A 22,158-nucleotide genomic window follows, 5' to 3' on the forward strand; every position below is an offset into this window, starting at 1 on the left:
GGCTGGCCAACGCAACGGGCTGCCTACCTTCTTCAAGGACGTCAGCAGTTTGATGCTGACGAAGCCCATCTTGTTCTTCTGGACACGTTTCAGGAGGAAAGCATCCTTGGCCAGGTTCTCGTCAGAGAGGTGGAATTCCACCTGGGACACAACCCTCCTGACCAGCTGCAGGTCAGGGACAGAGTAGCTGCAGTCCAAGAGATCAGCCCCCAGAACATCACTCGCATCGCAGAAGCTCCCGGCAAAGCAGCGGGGACACGGGTGTGACTTGGTGGCCTTTGGGATGTGCAGCACTGCCCGGTCCCAGCCACAGCGGTGCAGATGGCAGAGTGTTGAGGAGCGGGGTGGCTCAGCTGCGCTCTGAAATGAAACGGAGTTTTATGGTTTTAGAAGCGCGCTTGCCTTCACGCCCCCAGCATTGGTCCCTGCCACAAGTTTCGCAGCAGATGGCCTTGCACGATCTTGCAGCCAGAGGTGCCTCACCAACAGAGCGCAATCTCTTTAATGAACAGGATACAGACCAGGAGAGATCTTTGGCCTCCGGTTCACGGCAGTTGTCCCGACTCCCCTGGGCCACACACTGTTCACGCAGCGGGAGCGAGAGGCCTGTGTCCTTGGTACCAGGGTGTCCTTGCTAGTGCCGAATCCTCCAAGCACGAGGAGGGGATGTACTAGTCTCATCCCTGGGGTCCTGTAGAGCGCAAACAGCCCCAGCGCCCCGACACCGGACGTTGGGCAGAATCCAGTCCTTTTCTGGGAGCACGGGGCGGCGGGTACCGTCTCCTCCTGGGTGTCACGCACCCAGGGAAAGCGCCGCCCCCTCCGAGGGGGATCCAGAGCTGCTGCTTTTCCCATCAGGAGACTAAAAGACCTGACAGCACTACTGGAGCGAGGGCTGGGGGAAAGCGTGCCACCGAGCGACACCGCGTGACCTTCCTTCGCGCCCTCGAGATCCTTTTTCCTATTTCTGCCTCGCTCCGGTCAACGCAGCGAACAGAAGCACGGGCAACAGTCACAAACGCATTTGCCATCTGGCGCAAGGAGGCTGCGGCTGCAGCTTGGTCCCCACTCGGCTCGGCTGAATCAACTTGTTCTTCTTCCCCCACCGGAAAAATACTGTTGAAAGCAAAGAGAATTTGCACCCGCAGACCCTGAGAGCTGCCTGTAGGCCCCGGGGGCACCCCAGCCTCCCTTAACCCTTTCCCTCCCCAGGAGGAGCTGGGGAGGCTCTTGGGGGTGGGGCGGAACATAGGGAGCCCCCGCATTCCTTCCGGGGAGACGCCAAAGAGTCCTTGGCAGCCAACAGCCAGAAGGGACCATGGCACAGCCACCAGTGCAGCTCCCACTGCCTGGGCCCTGGGGCCCCCTGGCGCCCCAGCTTTTCCAGCCATTCGTGCTCCCCAAAACCTTCTACCCTCAAGGTAGGGACCGACCCCAACCCCTGCAGCCCAGGGACGCTCTTGGGGGGCAAAAGCGGAGGTGACCGCCAGCCATCGCTCCTGTCTCTCTCTCTTAGGCTCAGCCAACCTGTGGCACCTGCCCGCGCGGGAGCAGCCCTTCCCTGCAGCCCGGGCACCCCAGGCACCACCAGCAGGTATGGCACCCCAGTCTGCTCTGGCACCTTCACCATCCCCATCACACCCGTTCCCCCGGCACTTTTCGCATGGGGGTTCAGCAAGCCCCGGTGAGCATCCTTGCCCTCGCCCGGGCGGCGCGTGCCCAGGAAAGCCCATCTGCAGAGAATTCCCCAAATATTTGGGGCCACCTCTCCCACTTCACCTCCTAGATGCAAGTCTCCTCCCCGATTTGCAACCCCGTCCCACCGGCACAGCAGCTCACCCTGTGGGGATCGCCCCGGCCACAAGCTCCCCACGCCCCTGGCCCAGAGCTGGGGGATGTCGGCCATCGGGGCTGGCTCAGCGGGTGCCCCTGGAGAGTCCCCCCAGCCCAGCACAGCTCCCCCTCCCCCACACAGGTCTGCAGAGGGCTCCATGTGGCTGCCTCTTCAACCCCCGGGTCTTCCCCATCCAGTGGACAACACCGACCTGCCTCCACCAGCCACAGCCACACTCGGCCAAGGCGCCACTTCTCTGCCAGCTGCTGCCCTGTGGGGTCCCGGGGGCTGCGGGGCCCCCCTAGCCTGGGCAGCCCCAGGGACCCCCCAGGGCCAACCACGATACCTCGCACGGAAATCGGAGTGGGGTGGCCCCAGCTCCTCCGGTGCTGCTGACAGTCATCCCCGGCTACCAGCATATCGAGGGGCGGTTGGCGAAGATCAACATCTCCAGCACGGCCACCCCTGCGGGGGCACCCCCGGGCAGCGACATCTCCCCGGGGAGCGACGTCCCCCCAGCCAAGCCCTTGGAGATGCCCTTGCCGTGGCTGAGAAAGTGGCTCTCCAAGAGGCCCTAATGCTCTTTGATTGCTCCCTGGGCGGGCTGGCGGTCAGCCAGCGTGCTCCCAGCAGCAGCCCCATGCCTGGGGACGCTGGTGGCACCGGCGCAGCCACCCCTGACCGCGACTTCAGCTCGCTCTCGCTGCCTGAGGAGATGCTCACCCCTGACTACTGCATCCCCGAGCTCAGCGACGCCATGCTGAGCCTCAAAATAGTCAACGGCGGCGGGATGGAGCCCCAGGAGCCGTGGCAGGATGCGGGGATGGACCTGCCACCATCCCCACCTGCCACGGCAGGCAAGCAGAGGAAGAGGCAGGCGCAGAGCTCCTTGCCAATGCCACCCAGCAAGCACAGGGCTCTTGCAGCCAACGTGGGGGTGTGAGGGGGGGGCGGGGATTAAACAGGGGTGAGAGGGATGGAGATGAGGGGAGTAGGGGGTGGGAGAGGAGGGGGGGGTATTTGTTGAAGGGGGGGGCCGGGGAGGGGTTAGACTAGCTTGGATGGGACCTTTTCTCTTGTCTTTTCAATTAAAAGCTCCTTGTCCAGAACCGCTCCGTGCCTGTGTGGGAGGGGGAGAGAGAGCAGGGGGCACCAAGGAACAGCACCCAAGAGGTGCAAAAGCCCCAGATCCGAGCCGAGGAAAGCCCCGAGGGGAACCGAGCCACCCCCAGGGCTGAGTCACCACCAGCGGGGCAGGCAACGGTGGGGCACGACGCAGACGACTCCCCTCTCCCCTTCCCCAGGGGGAGCAGCCCTTTGGTGGGGAAGCCAGGACAGACAGGTCCCTGCAGGACTCACGGACACGGCCCCACGCAGAAAGCAGCACAGAGCCCCTGCGACAACGACGGACCTTGGGGGCCGGGGGGGACACGGGCACACACGACAGCAAGGGCTCTGCAAGGCCTTAGTCTTGAACACCACCAGCATCCCCTCCAGCGGGGACAGGGCTTGGTGCAAAGCACTTCAAAGCCTCAAGACCATCACAGCCCTCCTTAGGTCCCACTGAACTCAGCCCCGGAGAGCCCAGCTTTGCCTCACTGACACAGCAAAATAACCCCCAATCACCCCAAGAATGGCGAGGGAGGAAGCTGCAGGCCAGGCAGGGACCCTCCTCCCCTTGTCTGGCTGCACCTTGGGCAGCTGCAAGACCGGGAAGGGGGGAGAAAAAAATCAGAAGAAAAAAAAAAAAAAAAAATCACTGCACCAGCCAGAAAGTGCCTGGAAACTTCATCCCTCTTCATTGCCCATTTCCCATGCGAGCTCCACGACCTGGGAGCAACGCAGCCAATAGAAACTTCGAGAACCAGACTCACAGCCTGCTGCAGCTGACCCTGCTCGAGCTGCCGAGGTGGGCTGGATGAACTCTAGAGGGCCCATTCAGCACCCATTCTGTGCTGCTGTGGCTCTGTCTCCGTCGTGGTTTAACCCCAGCCAGCAGCAACTAAGCACCACGCAGCCGCGCACTCACTCCCCCCCATCCAGCGGGATGGGGGAGAAAATCAGGAAAAGAAGTAAAACTCCTGGGTTGAGATAAGAACGGTTTAATAGAACAGAAAAGAAGAAACTAATAATGATCATGATAACACTAATAAGATGACAACAGCAATAATAAAAGGATTGGAATGTACAAATGATGCGCAGGGCAATTGCTCACCACCCGCCGACCGACACCCAGCCAGTCCCCGAGCGGCGATTCCCCCCCCACTCCCCAGTTCCTATACTAGATGGGACGTCGCATGGTATGGAATACACTGTTGGCCAGTTTGGGTCAGGTGCCCTGGCTGTGTCCTGTGCCAGCTTCTTGTGCCCTGGCTGGGCATGAGAAGCTGAAAAATCCTTGACTTTAGTCTAAACACTACTGAGCAACAACTGAAAACATCAGTGTTATCAAGGTTCTTTGCATACTGAACTCAAAACATAGCGCTGTACCAGCTGCTAGGAAGACAGTTAACTCTATCCCAGCTGAAACCAGGAAACTTTTAACCGCTTAACATTCCATGAGAAATACCCCAAGAGCTCAAGAAGAAAGAGCAGAAAGACAGGAGACAGGTGAAAGCCGAGAGCGCCAGCTAGACGGAATGAAAGACCCTCTTCCTTCTCTGAAGCTTCAGCAAGGCTTCCTTCACCTGCTTGTTCCTCCGACTGTAAATGACGGGGTTCAAACTGGGGCTGACGAGACTGCAGAAAAGGGAAAGAACTTTCTCCCTCCCAGAGGAGTTACCGCTCCCGGGCCCCGCGTACATGAAGATGGCGTTTCCATAAAAGACACCCGCCGCGGTCGGGTGGGAGCCACACGTGGACAAGGTTTCGTGCCATCCTGGCGCAGAGCGGATGCGCAGATCGGTGGCCGGGGTGTCCAGGGAGGAAATCAGGATTAAGGCTAAAGGCAAGAGGAAGAAGCACACACAGACAGCAAAGATCAGGACTTTATTGGCAGGAGCGGCAGTGCAGGCCAGCTTTAAGACAGCAACAATTTCACAGGAGAAGTGGACAACCTCGCAGGGGCCACAGAAAGGCAGGTGTAAAGCCAGAGAGGCTTGCAGCGTGCCCAATACGAACGCCAAAGCCCACAAAACCGTGGCAAGGGTGAGGCGCAGCCTCCAGATCACGATGAGGGCATAGCGCAGGGGACGGCAGATTGCCACGTAGCGAACATGAGACATCACGGCCAGCAGCACGCACGCTGTAAGTGCAAAGATTAAATAAAGATGGATCTGTGCCCCACACCCAGCACAGGAGAGGGCTCTGCCTTGTCCAAGGAGGCTCCTTAGCATACGGGGGACATTGCTGGAGGCGTAGCAGATGTCCGCGATGGAGAGGTGGCGGAGGAAGAAGTACACGGGGCTGTGGAGGCAGCAGTCCAGGCAGATAAGCAGAAAGACAAGTGCGTTTCCCATCAGAGTGGCAGAGCAGAGGGCAGAGAAAAGGCCAAAGAGGCAGCGCTGCAGGGCTGGGGTGCTGCAGAACCCCAGGAGGACGAATTCTGTGACAGTCGCTTCATTCTGCACGCTGTGCTGGAGGTGAGGCAGCACAAACTGCGACCACGGAGGTCTGGAAGCAAAGGAGCAAGGAAAAGGAAAGAAAAAGGAGAGTTTTCCTAAGAATGTTGTGTCCTTTACTCTTTACGCTGCAGCTCCCTTCTCCCCGTTCTTCCCTCTGACTCCAGTGAAAGGTGCGTACTACCCTCCCCACGCTGAGCGACGTACATCTGAATTGCAAGCTCCAATCTCTCTGCAAACTTTGAGCAGCTTGACCAATCTCACACAACTTTGCTGCCTAGCTTGCCCTTGAAGTCTTTCTTTTCCTGGGTTGGTTTGGGGTTTTTTTTGCAGGGGGTGGGGAGGGGCAGGGGGTGGTTTTGCTGTTGGAGAAGATAAGATGATGAAGATTGCAGGTGTCGATTAAGGTGAAGTCAGAACAACTTCAAAGCAGCTATTTTAAATTAAGTCCATATTAAAAGGAATGCACAGTTCACAGAAGAATTCCAGTTTTACCATTAAACCAACCAGCATTTCCAATCCACTGCCGTGTCCTCTTTACCTTCGTGCAATGCATTCCTATTGAATCCTGCAGTTGCTTGATCCGACTCCCCTATCCCAGCAGGGAGGCTACTGCAGGCCCGGGAAGGTCAGGCAGAACGTCACCTTGGTTCCTGCTGTGCAGCTGCTCGCCGTTACCAGTTTCGCAGGGTGCTGGTCAAGGTCCCTGGGCATCCCCTGGCACTTGTCTCCACGCGGCTCTCTGGTCTCCAAGATCTTCCGCCACTTCCAGGATACTTCCTCCAGCCAGGATCTTCACCTTTTCCTTCCTGGGTCCCTTTCTTCTCTTCAAGATCCCTTCTTCTTTCTGGGAACCCTTCTTTTTGCCACCACCTCTTCTTTCTGGAACCCCACGCCCCCCGTTTTCCCAATCTAAGTTGTCTATGTGAGCAGTACGATGCCTGATCAGCCTCCGAATTAAGGCTTCTGGCTCCTAGCTCTTTAGTAACTCTAGGATTCGGGACACGCTGGCTGCGTGTAGCAAGAAGCAGGCTTCTGCTTGACAGCTCAGAATTCAGTTTCAGACATTCACACGCACAGACCTTGCCACACACGTGCACCCCGTCACGTCTTGCCTGGTAACCTTCACAGTTTGAGCCAGTTTTTTGTCTACGGCCGGGCTTCAGACCCAGGGCATGGCCACAGAAGCGCATTCCCCCCGTCAGTCTGTGAGCTGAGCAAGGGAGAGTCAATACTTGTCTGGTGAGCCTCATACCCAGGCAATGTGGGCGACCCCTCTCCTGCGACAGCCCTGGCAAAAGCCACAGCAGGGTGCTCCCTTGCCTCTGCCTAGGTCACCGGGGTTCCCCTGCCTGCCATTGCTCCTTTGTCCTCCTCTGTGTTTGTGGAGATGAACCTTTAACCACACAACCTAACACCTACAACGCCGGGAAAAAGAGAGGCTGCAGAGGGTCCAGCGGGGAAGGTCGCCGATGTAAAATGCTCTTTGTGAGAGGCAGCACACCCAGCTCACCTCCTTGCTCCTGAGCTGCTCTATCGGAAGCACTGCGTGCAGGACGCTCTGCTCAACAGGCTGTGTCTGTCTCTGACTGCCTTGTCCTTGCTGCAGCACCGTGTGCTGGGGGAACGCCACGGAGAGCAAGGAGGACGCTCTTTCCCCAGGAGCAACGGAGGGTGCTCAGCTGAGTGCTGCTGCAGGGGCCAAAGTGGGGCAGGCAGGCAGGCAGGGGAAGGCAGGAACGAGGGAGCTGGGAGGAACCGGCCAGTCTGGGAGATGCCCGAGAGGCTCGAGAACCCTGTAAGCACAGGACGAGCTCACAGGAGGTTCAACGTGAGGCCCTGTGCTTAACCATGCCCTCCAGATCTGGACCTTCTCTGCTTCCCGAGTTACCGTGCAGTTTAACAGCCTGGTGCAGAGATCCTGACTGGGAGATCACTGTACCTCCAGGAGTTAGGGATCCACCTAACAGTTAACCTGAGCGGGTGCAGGTCTGTGCTGCGCTGTACCTACAGCGTGGCCTTCAGGCTGTGTCCCTACACATGCCCCTTGGCCGCAGGATAAACGGAGCTGGTTGACTGTGACAGAGGAGCCTCCAGGCAGCTCCTGCTTGGTACCAGCGATTACGCCACCTGCGCGGCCCTGCCGTTATCTAAAGTGCAGCAAGAAGTCCGCGCGTGAACATCCTTTACGCATGGAGTTGTTTTCTTCTAAGAAAAGTTGTACGACACCGTGAATGACCAAAAAGGAGGAACTTCTCCACAGGCAGGATCTGTACAGTGTGCCAAGGGAAAATCCGTCTGGGGTCTGCCCAATGCTGCATGAACGCAGGGTCCCCAGCATCTGAAGGGACCTAAGATTTACTTGCTACCTAGATGCCTCTTCTTGCTGCCTGTATGCCTTCTTCCTGGCTACGTCGCCTCCCAAGAGCTTGCCCACCCCCAGCCTACTGGGGAGGGGGGGAATGGTAGAGAGACAGCCCTGATGCTGTGCCAGCACTGCTCAGCCATGGCCAAAACACTGCTGTGTTATCAACAGCTTTCTAGCTACCAGTACAGAGCACAGCACCACGAGGGCTGCTGTGGGGTAAAGGAACTCCAACTCAGCCAGACCCAACAGAGAAGGAAAGTGGAGGAACAACAGAGGGGGCAGCCCAGGGACACAGAGCCCCAGGTCTCATCCGGCCGCTCCTGTGACCATACGGTGTATTCAAAATCAAATACCTGAAGTGCTTCCTTAGACGCAGTTTACAGCCAGGGGACAAGAAGGTGGCAGTTCTGCATTTTGCAGCTCCCAGGCTGATGGCAGAGCCAAAGCAAAAAAAAAAAACAAACAACAAAAACCAAACCAACCAAGAGAGGTAAGACTGGAGGCAAGGGGGCAAATGCTTTTCTTTCACCTTAGGCCAACTGCTCGGACGCTCTCTATGCTGCCCTGCCACAGAGGGCATCCCTCTCGTACCAGTAAGAGACATAAGAGCGAATTAAAGCCAGGACCCCAAACCAGACCAAAAACCCGGTCATGATGAAGAAGAAAGTGGAGAATGCATCAAACATAACAGAAAATGATTTTGGACATTCCCAGTTTACATTTGGAAAAAAGAGAGAAAAAAAAAGAGGAGGAATTAGGTATTAAAAGAAGAGCACTGAATGATAAAGCAGTAGCAGTCCCTCTACCACTACAAACCCACACCCCCACACGCACGTACGCACACAGACTTAACACCACCAAACTCCCATTGACTGTGATGTTCACCTCAGCTTGCTGGTCTAGAGATACTGAATGCCTGAAGCACACCAAGGAGAACTGAAAACATCTGCATGGCTTTAATGGGAATCCTCCAACTGAAACAAAGCGCTTTCTCCCTCTGTCTGCGTTGGCACATCCCCGAGTCACGCTCTCACTCCTCTCCTTCAAAGTCAAGATTCCTAAACGTGAAAAGCGGGAGTGGGGAATGGCGAAGGGAAGAGAAAAAGAGGGAGAGCATCATCAGTGGAAGACCTGCCAGCTGCTGCTGATTCAGCCCTGTTCGGGGGACCACCCCAGCAGAGAGGAGCTGGTTTGCGTGCCACGGTCCTCACTGCCTGTTCCCAGGGACAGGCCGTTTGCTCAGCCTTGCCGGCCAAAGCCTGGGAGAAGCGTAGGCGTGTGCCGTCGCTTGCAGAGGAGCACGGACACGTTCACGTGCAATCCTTTACCTTCTTCCTCCCTGGATTCAAAGGGTTTCTGTCTTCAAAGTGAGAGCCTTCCGTACGGTCGTTTGTGACATTTCATCCAGGATAATAATCTCAGAAGGATCAGTCCTGCAATAAATATTTCACATAGCAATCCGTGATTATGGGAACTGATGCCACCAAGGGCATTAGCATCAGCAAGAGGAACAGCGGAGCCCCGAGAATCAAAGCTCCGCATAAGTGTGGGAGGTTTTGCTGGATGAGGAGTTTTGGGAGGCAAGCCGGGGAGCTGCAGAGCAACAGCTCTGTGCAAAGGCTCTTGCTGGGGTCTAGCCCCGGTCCGGGTTCCTAAGCCACTGCTGGTACAGATCACGCCTGCAACTCCGCATGTGTAAGTATGAGGATCTCCAGCTACCGTAAAGGCACTGATGATGCAAGGTTTGGGGGTCAAACGCGAGTGCTGCAGCCGCTCTGCTTGGGGTGGCTTGCCCTGCGATCACCTCCTGCAGCCCTGCCCCCGAATTTGATTTGCCCACCAAGCTGCCTGCTGGTTTCTGTGGAATGCCCCACCAAGAGGCAAGTGGAGAAAACTCTGCCAAACACCTTCAAGCTAATCTTGCCGGGGGTCCTGGCGCTTGCTGGGGCTTTACCTGTCACTGCCTTGCTTTGGGATATCCACGTCGCTCGTCTTCCCCACGTTCAGCTGAACTGAACTTGCAGCAGCAGCAGCTTCCACCACCCTCCTGGACTCCTGATGTAAAAAAGGGACAAATCATGTTCTCTGTCTTTGGTCAAAGTGGAGATAAGCTGAATGCCCAGCACAAACTTAGCAGTCTGCCCTCCCCTTCTGCCCCTTGGCAGCTATAGGTATTAGTGCAGCAGGGGAGAAACCGTTCACTCCAAAGATTTCGGGGCAGGGGGATTGTGTGTTCAAAACACGATTATGAGCAAATCTTGCCAGCAGCAGCAGCAGCATCTAATAATAATCATCATAATGATAATGACCTTTGTGAAAAACGACTCGTTTTAAAAATTACACCTGTATTCAAGTGTTCAGCTCACTGCTACTTGAGGAAACAAAGGTTACAACGTGGGACCCAGCCTATTGGGATCTATTTCGATTGAGTGCTGATCTTCCCCCAACGTTTCCAGACAAGCTGAAAGAGAAACAGGCAATCTCACAGCCCGACGGAGATGTCCAGCCCCGAGGACCCAGCAAGCCTTACCTCTTCTTCTTCTCCAGCTTCATTTCTGGCATCGTCCAACTTCTTCTTCCTTTCTGGCATAAGGTCATCCAGAAAGCTGAGCTCTCGCTTTGAGAAGCAGAAATCCATCGCTTTCCGGGCAAAGACGAGAGCCAAAACCTTCGCGAGTAAGAGGGAAGATGCGGTGAGCTCAGAGACGATGCCACCTCTCACTCCAACGCTGCAAACACCCCGCTGCCGAGCGGCGGCAGCTCTTACCATCATGGGAAAGATGATGGCGGCACGGGACACCTTGATGGTCCAGAGCAGGACGAGGCAGGTCAGCTGGATCACCGTGAACAAATGCACCTTTCGCAAGGGCACGTGCCGCAGGTAGATGAAATCCGGCTGGTGTTTCGCCGGCATCCAAAACAGCTTCAAGCGATCAAAGAACTGCAAAACAAAAGGGAGAGGTTGCCACCTTGGGACTGCGGCAAGGTTCTGGCCCTCTCGAGACGGGGAGGCAGTTTGCAGCATCTCGCTTGCCGTCAGAAATCCTGGATCCCACCGCGTTCCTCCTGGGAGCAGCACCCATTTTCCCTTTGCTCCATCTATCAACCGGCTTGCCCCCGAGAGCTGCCCACCAAACGGCAACTATTCCATGCCATTCCATTAGTAGCATTTCTCGGCCCACTGAATCCCCCAAGCGAGGATTTCCACCAGTGGTAGAAACTGCCTTCCCTTTGCACTGAATTCCCCCGCTTTCACGTAACCAAACACTGACCTGCCCTAAACCCTGAAACAGAGAGCGCTGAACTTGCCTGGTCCTCCCAGCCCTATATACCTCCTGTGCCTCCACCAATCTTTTGCTTACACAAAAGACTTTCATTGCTTGCTCTGCGAGAAGTTTTTCCCATGCCACTGCTTTTTTTCCCTGCTGCTACGGAGACAAAATACCAGGGAGCCGACACGCTGCACGCTGTAAAAGAGTCCGTACCTGAATTCCTCTGAGCGACGACACACCCATGTAGAGAAAGACGCCATAAAGCACAGGCATTGGTATAAACTGGGGGGGGAGAAAGAAAAAAAAAAAAGAATGCAATCGTTTCTTTTTCTATATTGCATTTTCAGTATTACCACCCTCTTCCACAGGCACTGCCTAAAATTGCTTGAAGCTTTCCAGCTTCCATTCAGGCTTAGAGATGGGTCAGATTTTAACCATTAAAGATTTTGTGCGCACGAGTGAGCTAAGGCTCTGCTTTAGGCTGAACTTTGGAGTTACCTCTCCTCAGAATAATCCTATTTTCCAGAAAGCTTGGAGGAAAATAGGCAATTTCACCCGTGCTGCCCTATGCCGCAGTCCGTGGCAGCAGAAAAACACTTCTGCCTATTCTTGGGGCAACAGGCAAAGGCCACATGCCTCCTTTTAGCCTAGAGACGAGATTACTTTGTGGGAGGAACGTGCAAGGAAGCCCACGGGGATGACCTCAGTGTGTTTAGCTCCTGGGAATGGCTGCTCCGGGGCATTTGGGCAGCAAATTGCAGCCAGTAAAGGGCTGCCTGTTTGAAAGAGAGCAGATGTGCTGGTCTGAATATGCTCAACTGTAACCCATAAACATGGGCGGGCCTGAAAGACACCCGAAAATTCAAGCAGTTGCGTTGCTCGCTCGCCTCGAGCACACCAAACGGGGGCCTGAAGGGCTGCAAAGCCTAACCGAGGCTGGTTCCCACCGTGGGTCGAGCCCCAAGGGTTGGGATCACCTCCTCCTCCTCCGCTCCACAACTAACTCCTCAGGCCTGCAGAGAGGGGACTGGTTTTCTGTAACCTCCAACAAGCTCGCGGTTGTTGGGTGGTTTGCATTTTCCTCTCACCTTTAACACGGAAGTGAAGAAGACGGAGCAGCCCATGAGCACAAAGATCAGCAAGCCAGTGACTCTCTGCTCTCGTATCCCCAGAAACTTGGGTTGTTCTCCTGGAGCTGAGCAGTCAGACTCTACTTTGAGGCTATTCACGTGGGTGATGGACAGGACGGTCGCAGCCACAAACCAGGGCAGCCCCATCACAGAGCACACCCCGAGCATCACGGCCACCACAAAAAGGTCCAGGTGGTACCCGCATCCTTTCTGCAGGCAGGAAAACAAGAAACAGAGCATCCCATAGCACAAGAGCAAGGAGAACGTCGCAAGGCAGACTCAAACCCGGCTCGAGCACAAGTCAACTTCTTCAGAATTTAAAACAAGAAATGGAAACAAGTAAGGGTGTATGCAAGCTTTGCACACGCACCTGGCATGAAAATCGGGCAGGAGTTCAGATGCAAGGGATATGGGGAGCTTGTGCGATACATACTTCTCCAAAAAAAAAAAAAAGCCACCCCACAACCCAAAACCACCAAACCATTTTTTTCACTCACAAAGAAAATTCTACCACTTGCAAGGAAGGCGTGACTCTGAGTTATCCCTGGCAGCGCATCAAAACAATTCATTCCCCGCACCTGCTGCTGCTGCCATTTTAAAACAAAAAGGCGCTTCTATATTGCTCCAAGATTAATTTGCTCCTCCAAAAGGTTGCTCATCTGAACTGCCCTGTCACTTGCTCCCTGCATCATCGTTAATCCAGGAGAGCATCCTGCCACGCAGCCTGGCCTTGTCCCAAACCAATGCCTTCAGAAAGCATCGGGAATAAGAGCTTCTCCCCAGTCCTGCAGCCCAGAAGGGGCTGGGGCTGGCGTCATCTCTCGCAGGCCCTTACCTTCAGCTTGTGCTCCTTCCTGTTCACAATAACGGCACTGATCTGCTGGTCCATGAATATCAAGATGGTGCAGAGCAGAGCCGGGACGAGCGCAGCCAACACCGTCCACCAAGGGTTGGGTCCTATGGGGTTGATGAACCACCCGCGGTCGTCTCTGGTAGGCTGCAACAAAGCCCACACGTCAGCATCGTCTCCCAGCCCAGGCACTCCACTGGCTTTCATTTTCCCCTCCCTCCCTGTGTCAGAGCACCTCCCAGCCCTGGCTTCACGTCCCCCTCTCCCGTGGGCTTCAGCAGTGCCGGTGTCCTCTTTGCAAGCACCTCTAGATACTTCTCCTGTAGGTATCTAGTTTTGGGGCCATCTTCTCGGTTCCAGGAGGAAGCAAGGCACTTGGAGGTGGAAGAGGAGATGCTCACACCCCCAGCATCTCCTCCAGACTCAGCCCTGCCCTGCCCCAGCATCACCTTGTGGCACCCCCACGTGCCAAAACACCCCAGTACCTTGAACGCATGGGGGACCTGGAGCTTCGGCGATGGGATCCCAGCCACAAAGTCAAGGAGCACCATGACGACGATGGTGAGGAAGACAGCAAAGTCGCTCACTGTGGACCGTACCTGGGGCAAGAAACCAGAGGTGAAAGGGGCATGGCAAACAGGGCCGTAACGTGAGATGCCAGAGTTGCAGACATCCACAACGTTAGGCTGGTTAACCAAATCCCACCACCCCTCTGAGCACATGCAGCCTGATCCCTTGCTTAGATACTGTTGCTGTGTTTGTCCCTGTGACATCTGGTGTCAGACAATAAAAAAAGCTTAATTAGGTGGACAAGGGTTGGTTTAAGTCAAAACCTAAAAATAATAATAATAATATTAAAAATAAGAAAACAGATGTCTGCCACTACAGCTACACTCACAGCTACAATGGCAACAAGGCACTGAGGCATCCTTTAGTCCTCAAAAGGAAGCTCCTCATTCGAATCTACTTTCCGCTCGAGCACATAATGCGCAGAAGGTAAGGAAAAAAAAACCAAAACCCCAACCCCCAAAACTTTGGGAAACCTGACTTCCTACTACCTGAGGAGGAAAAATAAAAATAAAAAAAAAAAAAAAAAAATCTTCAATCTGGGGCAGGTCACGAGGCAGGTGGGAAATGCTACGATGATTTTGCACTCATGGAAATGAGTGCGGGACGTCCAAGCTCTTGGAGAGCTTGGCCTGCAAGGCCAACGTTTCCCAGCTTGACCAAGGCGGGGCAAATACTGCTTAGTGCTCCAGGAAAGCCATTTTGGGAAACGAGTGTGGAGATGGATGCTGGCCACCATCTTCTACTTACTCTGGTTGGAAAGTAGCGGCTGGTTTTAAACTTCTTCAAGAAGCCTGACAGGGCAAAGGTGGCGAAGAAGAGGATGCAGCACCAGAGGAACACGTCAGGCGTGTAGGGGCCGTCGCGTCCACAGGCAGGTCCTTGAAACTCCCCACGCAAATACCGACATTCCTGGAGAGACAGAGCGTCAGGACACAAAGGCAGTGCACGTGCGGCAGGGAAACCTCGCATAGCTAGGGGGTTTTGAGGACCTCGGTCCAAGATCCACGACCCTGTAACTGCTCCTGCCAATGGAGATTTATATTTAATGAGCAGCAGCAGCTGAACAAGTGACACATCGAACTACAGAGCGGAGAAATGAGACGTGAGGGGACGCCATACCACACACCCTCGGCACATCCTCTGCCTGCCATTCGAGCAATCGTGGCTAAAGAAGACACCAGAGGGGAAGGAAACACTGGAAACTCTTGGGGATAGAGAGAGAGGCAAGAGGGAAGGAGGGCTAAAGACAACCATGGCAGGAAAGGAGGAGAAGAGACAAATCGTCCCTTCCCAGGGGAGGGCTCGCAGAACCTGGCCAAGAGGGGATGAAGGCCACCGTAAGAGCCTGCCGCCCTAGGCCCGGGCTCTGCTTCCAGCAACAACAGCCTGAGAGGCTGCTCAGACATTTATGCATGGACCTACAGACAGCACTGAATGAGAAAGCAAGGCCTGGAGTTACTAGGAACCCATTAAGGAGGCCAATTACTACCTTTCAAGCATGAACTTAAGTCCTACAACTTCTACAGTAATCAAACCACCCACTACTTAACCTTCCTCCCAGTCAGAAGTACTGTCCTGCAACAGGCTTGAGGGGGACACTTGCTACCCACAATGCTGGGGACCAGGTAGACTGGGACAAGGTGGACTCTCCTCCCCAGGACCAAGCAGGTTCAAAGCACACGCTAGATCTAAGCAAGGACTTTTCCGAGCAGCACTAGCACAGTTTGAAGCCCATCATTCCCTGAAGGGCTCTGACTTTTGCACCATGCAAATGCCCCCGGACCCCATGGCCGCGGCGCGAGGAAGCAGTGGCTCGGGGCACTTACGGTCACCGTGAGGTTTTCCCAGGCTATGCCAGACACGTTGATCTTGTTGCTCGCCCAGAAACGCAGCGTTTCGTTGCTGGGATGGGTCGGTGCCTCACACTTACAGCTGGCAGGAGAGAAGCCAAGACGGGGGGGGTAAGGGAAAGGCGATGGAGGTGCAGCCCGGAGCTCCTGCCAAGGGGCAGCATCTTTCTCAGGGGGAAAAAAAACCCACTAGTAGCTGGTGAGGAAGTCCAGCTTGCTGTGCATGTGCACAGGGTAGGTGTCTCGGTGACTCAGCTTCTCCAGAGCCTCGTAGATGAAGATGATGCAGATGAGGGAGGCAAAGGCTTCTTCCGTGAAGCGGGTGACGTAGCACACCAAACAGCTGGCGTCGGTGGCCACCAGCACTATGCACAAGAAGGCGGTCCACAGCCCAATGCACGCCCGCAGAGACAGATAGGAGAGCGCGTACTCCCTGCGAAAGCAAAATGAAACAAAGGCTGGAAAGGCCAGCAAGAGGCCCTGAGCCATGCCTGCCTTCGGGGAAAGCGGGGAGCAATTTTGGAGCGTGTCAAGGCTGCGGATGGGAAATGCCGTTTCCATGTACTACCACAGAGAGCCTCGGGGCTGTGGTGTAGGGTGTAGACCCACAGGAGGAGAGGCCAATTACTTAGTTACCACTGCTGAACAAGGATCTTGTGTTAACACCTTGGAGGCTGCTCGAGGTCAGGTCCCTCTTGGGCCAGGTGGTGTTCTCCCACATCACCCTGACGCCCTAACACTGAAACCAGCTGGGTGTGCACCCAGTCACCTGCTGCCAGCAAGCTGGGGCTTAATAATAAACCTTATGGCAATATAAGGGTGGTTTATCTCCCATCAAAGCCATCGCAACAAAAGGACTGTCACTAAAATCTAGCAACTACCCCTAAGAAAAAGAAAAGAAAAGAAAAGAAAAGCATCTTTTCTCCATCACTGCCCCCTTCTGAAGGCTCTCGCAGCACCCAGCTGCGGCAGCCAGCCTTACTTGCAGAATTTGTAGAGGATCTTCTCGAACACGAGCACGGGTCCCGTGCTGCCGAGGATGGTGAGAGGTTGGCCGGCAAAGAGGCAATACACCACGCCGGCCATGGACGCGCCCAGCAGCGACTCCATGGCACTCTGTCCGGGGAAGAGAGGCAGCCGTGAGTAAATAAATCGTTAGGGAGAAACAACAACCAAAGCCCATTCACTGCAGCAAGGACTTTGGCCTGAGTTTGATCCTCCCCCATGGCCCCCAACAGAGAGAGGTGCTCACTATGTGGCCATTGGTCGCCTCCCCCAGCAGTCCCCCGAAGGTGATGACAGGGGACATGCAGGCACAGTAGAGGAAGAGGAAGGACGCCAGGCACTGCAGGCTCAGACCATCCCGGAAGTCGCTCCAGAACCACGGGGCTTTCCGCTTCACGTCCAGGGTCAAACCTCCAAAGAGCCTGCAGGAAGGAAAAAGAAGAGAGTCTGTTCTCTTGGAGGAACACGCTGACTTTGCTTTGCTGCAGAAGGGCAATCACAAGCACAGAGCAACTTCCGTGGCTAAAAAGAAGCACTCTCCTTCATCCCAAATCAAGGAAACCTGCGTGCAATGGTGATGGCTGGGGCTGAGCCCAGCTGCCCAGATCTCCCCCCTGCCCAGCCCAGGGGACCAAGCTGGTCATGTGGAGCCCCTTCACTGAACCAGCTAACCCCAAAGACCTGCTAGAAGGGAAGGTGCATGCTCAGATTTGAGGGGCAAACAGAAAAAAAACACCCAAACTATTAAAGCTCCCACCTTCCCGTCCGCTGCAGTTCAGGGCCACAGTGTTTCTCCAGCGTGCTGTGAGAAGCACCGTCATCAAGAGCTCCTGGCGTCTTCCTTTTTTCCTGTTAAAACGGAAGTAAGATAAAGCTATGGACTTGCAACCACTGGCTCGTTTTGCTTCTGGTCTGGCTCTGTGACTGTGTCAGAGCAGGACCTTGTGAATTTGGGCCCCTGAACAGCATCCCCAGCTGTCCTGCCCGTCCCCCTCGCGCCTCCCGCCGACGCGTCACCCACCTGCGAAGGGACGTTTTTCGGGGGCTCGATTCGGACTGATGGATCCCACTCTCCTGGCGGCAAGACCGTGACCTGATCCAGAAACTCGTCGATGCCAGCCACCAGGTCAGCCCCGTTCTTGGCTTTATAGGCAACGTCACGGAAAACCTGCCAATAGAAGACGACCCGGTGAGAGGACAACCCAGCTCGGATGTCCTAACCAGTGCAATAAACTCTTGCCTAAACGCAAGGCTTTTTCCCCAAAATTTCCTGCTGGAAAGGGCAGGAAATATTCCCCCAAAAGGAAAAAATCTGTGCATCATGGCATTTGTAATCGTCTCCCCCACGAGGCCCCTGTCCCCCATGGCACACCATACCCTTCTGCTTAAAGAGCAAGAGAAGTTTTACTGGCCCTGGCAATGCCACCACTGGGGACAGCGTGCTGGGGACCCCGGCGAGAAGGATGAGGTGCAGGATGCACCCCGGGTGGGATTTCAGCCTCCAGGATGTGGCGTGATGCAAATCTGCGTGTTTGCTTTGGGGTGAGAAAGAGGGCTGGGCTGTTTGGAGAGCTGCGGGCAGCTGGGACAGCAAATCCTCTTCCTCACTACTTCAGAGACAGGGAGAGCTGAAGAAAGGCAAAAATGACCCGGAGCTATCTCATCTTGTCGCACCTCATCCGTCATGATAGTGGCCATGGACCTGCCGATCTCATGGTACTGATGGGCTTTTCCTTCTGGCCCAAGCAAAACAAACAGGAACCTGGGCAGGAAAAACAAAATGAGAGAGAGAAGAAGGTGTCCTTGCTCCGAGAGCACCCAAGGAAAGCCCTGGCAGCTCCCAGCCCAGAGCGTGGCTCAAGACGGGACACGTAGGCTCAGCGACGCCGCGATGAATTTGAAATTCTTCCAAGCCGACGGCAAATTTAATTTGGGGGCCAACTTTCATTACAATTGGCCGATGGGTTTAAAAGCTACAGCAGGGAATGGAGAAACGAAGGCGAGGAGATGTGGGTGGGGGAAACGTGCTTGCTCCCCCTCCCACTCGCCTTGTTCCCTTGGGACACCAAACTGATGCCTGCAACTTGATCTTTGGTTGGGTGTCTTTTTTACGGAAAAAAATTTGCGCTTCTCATTCGCACCTTGTTGGGATGGGAACTTCTGTCATGCCTGAGAGGAGGACAGCCGGGCTCAGGCGGACAAATGCCACGATGGGCTGGTGAAGGAAATCCAGCTCTCCTACCAGCACGTTGGATGCTTCAGCCCCGGTGGGAATTTTCTTCATGAAGTGCAGCTCCGCCTGGGCACGACAAGCGATTTTCAGGCAATTACCCCAACAGCAAAGCCCACAGCGCTCTGCAGCACACTCTGCAGCCAAGTTTGCAAGAGCAAAGCCGGCCCTAAAGGCGTAAGAAAGCTGCGAGTGTCTCACCTTGCTTAAATCCATTGCTCTGCTCTCAGGGTTCACCCCATCTTTAGCTTCCGCAGCGGTGGGAGAAGGACAAGGGGTGATTGTTTGGGCTGGTAGGAAGAAGAAAGACACTCAGAAAGATGGGCAAGGAGCAACTGGGACGCTTCTCCTTTGCCCGGACAAGTCTAATGGGGCCACAGCCCTGCAGAAACCCTCACCTGGCTTGTAGAGGAGGTGCAGGTCTGACTGCCTCTTGCTCACGTCAGCAAACGAGCAGACAGCGGGGAGAAGGTTGGTTGTCTTCTCGTTCTGATGGTGGTGCTTCCTCAAAAGGACTTCTCGAACCTGCGCCCGCATGTGCTCGTCAAACTCCGTGGACTGTTCTTGCTGGGCCAGGATCATATCTGAGGATGGCAAAGGGAAACGAAGCCGTCAGAGCAGAAACCCCAACAAGTCCCGACCCCCAAAGCCCCCAGGGAAGGCTGTGCCACACAGGCTGCACCCTAATGCCGGCTCAGCCTTGCACAGCAAGGCCTTTTAACAATGTTCAGCCTTTGCAGCGAAAACGAGAATTTTCTTTTGCTAAGAAACATCATCCAAGTGCTTATTCATCATTCCGCTAAGATAAATATTGCCCATTCTAAATAACGCAATTTTCTTGCCCGACCTGGCCTTTCTGACTCTACACGTTTACCCAAATTATAAGCAATCTAGAGCACAGACGTTCCCAGAGTTTCCCGTGCTGATCGAGTGCAATTTGCCGAGCCCAGGGAGAAACGTGCTAAGAACGGCTCCGACTTCTCCAGCCCTTGAAAGGGCTGAATGGAGACCTGCCGCCAGCCAAAGATAACTTCTCCAAAGCGGCTTTTGCAATTAACTTCAAGTATCTTCCCCACAGGAATACACTGCTTGGTCATCGCCAGATAACCTCTGCCTTAAAACTCTTCAATGCTGGATGTTAAGGCAAAAGTAAGAAAAAGAATGCGAGGAAACAGCTTGTAAGAAATCGTTCCCTTAAGGAGGTTCAGCTCTTACGCGGACTCCGTATTTCTAAGAGCAGCCTGCTAAGCCCTGACACACGCTCCTTTTTGGCTGCAGAACATTCTCTAGTGGCTTCTCCAGCCCCACAAACTGCTTTCAAAAGGACCCCGTATGGGAAGAAAAAAACGGTGCGACTGTTGCACGCCCAGTCTACATCCAAAAACAGCTCATGAGAAAAACACAGTGGGACTTCTGGAAAAGGACGTGCCATTAGGGCAGGGTCTGATGTGGGAGTGAAGAGCTGAGCTCGGCCGTTCCCGGAGGGATGCAGTGCCCACGGTACCTGCAATCTCTTCGATGCTGTTGGCACAAATGTCCAGCAGCACCGACCCGTTGCTGATGCAGCTCCTCAGCTCGGAGAGGCTGTGCAAGGACAGCGTGCCAACGTAGGGCTTGCTCCAGCGCTCGCCGCCATCTTCCACGTCCTCCTCAAACTTCAGCCACCTGTGGACATCGGGTGCGATCAGCCCCATTGCAAGAAAACAGCCCCAGCTCTGCAACCCCTTTGACAGAGCCACGGGGTGGCAAGAGGAGAAGGCTCCTCGTGCCGCCACCTGCAGCTGCAAAAGCTTCGCGTCCTGGAGGGGAGAAAGCAGAGCCCACGGGCGCTGCCGGTGCGGGGACTCCTCTCCCACCGCAGCCAAGCAGCAGGGATTTACCTTGCCGTTTCCTTCCACTCGGCATCTCGGCCCTCTTTTACACAGATCTCATCCAGCTCGGAGAACAAGTGGTGAGGGACATGCTGCTCGTCCTCCTTGGTCCTGAGAATGAACTGCACCCGCTGGGACGGGGAGCCTGGGGGCAGAAGGCAAAGACCCATCCCGTTACCGCGCCTCAACACAGCTCATCACGCTCACGTGCAAAGTGGCCATCAGCACCAGTGCAGCCATAAACACTGGGCTGGCCCCTCTCCTCTGCGTCTGTCTGGGCTTGCACAGAGCCATGGAGAAGGAGAAGCATCTAGTCCACCTCTGCATAAGGATGGGCTGCTTTCCTTCCCCACATTGCCATTTTTAAAGCCAGGATCCCTCTAAGGAAGACGAGCCTACACCCATTAGGCATTTAACTGCATTAAAAAAAAAACCCCAACCAACCAACAAAAAAAAGAAAACTTGGGAAAAAGAGGGTGTTGCTCAATAAGGCCACTTTCCCTCGGAAGAACAGCAACTCACTCAAACTAGCCACGGGGACCTGCTCGCAGAAGGCCCCAGCGCCCACGTTGCCCCCAGGAGTTTAGCGAATGCCGCGGTGGGACTTACAGTGGTAGCCCTGCTCCGTCGGGGCAGAGTCCTTCTCCCGTTCCCCTTCCCGATGCTTCTGGCTGTGGCGTCGGTGATGCCGGTGGCTCTGCCTAACCAGTGGCATCCACGCGCCCACGTACAGGGTCCGGTGGCCTGCGAAAAGCGAAAAAGCGGCGTGTTTTGCAGCACTCTCGGCATTGCAGCAATGGTTGAGGTGGCCGGTGCCTTGCTAAGCCACGGTTAAATCCCAGGAGCAACACCACCTTCCCTTAATCTTATTTTCACCGGACCTCCTTTTTTGCAAGCCTATTTTACTCGAGCTTTGCAACAACACAGCAACAACAAGCGTTGGCTCCGCCTCATCTAAAAGTGCCCTGAAAGTATCGGACCTCTTCTCAAATTCCAGCTTCGGCTGGACAACACTCAGACTTGCTCATTAAGCAGCAACACAAGCTAATTATTGTCAAAATCTCTGTATGGCACGAGGCGACAAGAGACGGTCAAATCAGTCCCATCGTAATGAACTCCAGAACAAAAAAAGAAAATCACAGCCCCGCGTCTGCAGCCCTGAAATGATTCTCCTGACCTCTCCAAGCCAGGAGCAGCCTCTGCGAGAAAAAAAGCCGTCAATTATCGAGCCCCGTGGCTACAACTCACACCGTGGCCTCCCGGGGGCCTTTTTCCCTCCGTTTAAAAAGCCGTAATAGTAAAAAACCTGACAATAACTGTGCTGCTTTATTGAGAAGCGCGGCACGTTTTGCTGCACGTGATGCGACACCCAACAAGGCACACTGGAGAGACTTTGTGCAATGGGAAAACGCGCTGGGCTGGTGGCTCCTCTACCAGGATCTCAGCAGAGACTCACCTTCCAACTCCTCCTTCTCATAGCAAATACTGACAGCGTTGCTCCTTCTTCCCCGGTCGATCACTGCCTCCTCGTCATGTCTCTGTTTAGCAACGACAAGAAGGGAAAAGTTGGGGCTGGGGGTGGAGAGCTCCCTTACGTCCTCCCAGCCATCATCCAGCC

The 22,158-nt window shown here is 54.9% G+C and overlaps 1 protein-coding gene across 1 annotated transcript; it reads right to left on the minus strand.

The window, feature by feature from the left end:
* Window positions 1-9,919: 9,919 nt before the first annotated feature.
* LOC138685546 (electroneutral sodium bicarbonate exchanger 1-like) lies at window positions 9,920-21,913 on the minus strand. The gene is made up of 20 exons (XM_069784717.1): window positions 21,138-21,913; window positions 20,550-20,685; window positions 20,174-20,334; window positions 19,068-19,253; window positions 18,871-18,959; window positions 18,581-18,738; window positions 18,114-18,201; window positions 17,461-17,607; window positions 17,197-17,288; window positions 16,687-16,861; window positions 16,417-16,550; window positions 15,625-15,867; window positions 15,411-15,516; window positions 14,332-14,493; window positions 13,500-13,613; window positions 13,000-13,161; window positions 12,123-12,374; window positions 11,248-11,316; window positions 10,530-10,703; window positions 9,920-10,430 (listed from the first exon to the last, which is right to left on the minus strand). The coding sequence occupies exons 1-20, from the start codon at window positions 21,253-21,255 to the stop codon at window positions 10,245-10,247; spliced, it is 2,952 nt and encodes a 983-aa protein (XP_069640818.1). The 5' UTR covers window positions 21,256-21,913; the 3' UTR covers window positions 9,920-10,244.
* Between the last annotated feature and the right edge of the window lie 245 nt (window positions 21,914-22,158).

This window comes from Haliaeetus albicilla, chromosome 5, assembly GCF_947461875.1.
Source record: "Haliaeetus albicilla chromosome 5, bHalAlb1.1, whole genome shotgun sequence".
NCBI classification, from domain to species: Eukaryota; Metazoa; Chordata; class Aves; order Accipitriformes; family Accipitridae; genus Haliaeetus; species Haliaeetus albicilla.

Coding starts and splice junctions, on each gene's coding strand:
- LOC138685546 (XM_069784717.1), bottom strand. CDS start 21,255: ATGCCACTGGTTAGGCAGAGCCACCGGCATCACCGACGCCACAGCCAG. Junction 18,739..18,870: donor GAGCAATGGATTTAAGCAAG/GTGAGACACTCG, acceptor TGTCGTGCCCAG/GCGGAGCTGCACTTCATGAA. Junction 17,608..18,113: donor CCACTATCATGACGGATGAG/GTGCGACAAGAT, acceptor TTCTATTGGCAG/GTTTTCCGTGACGTTGCCTA.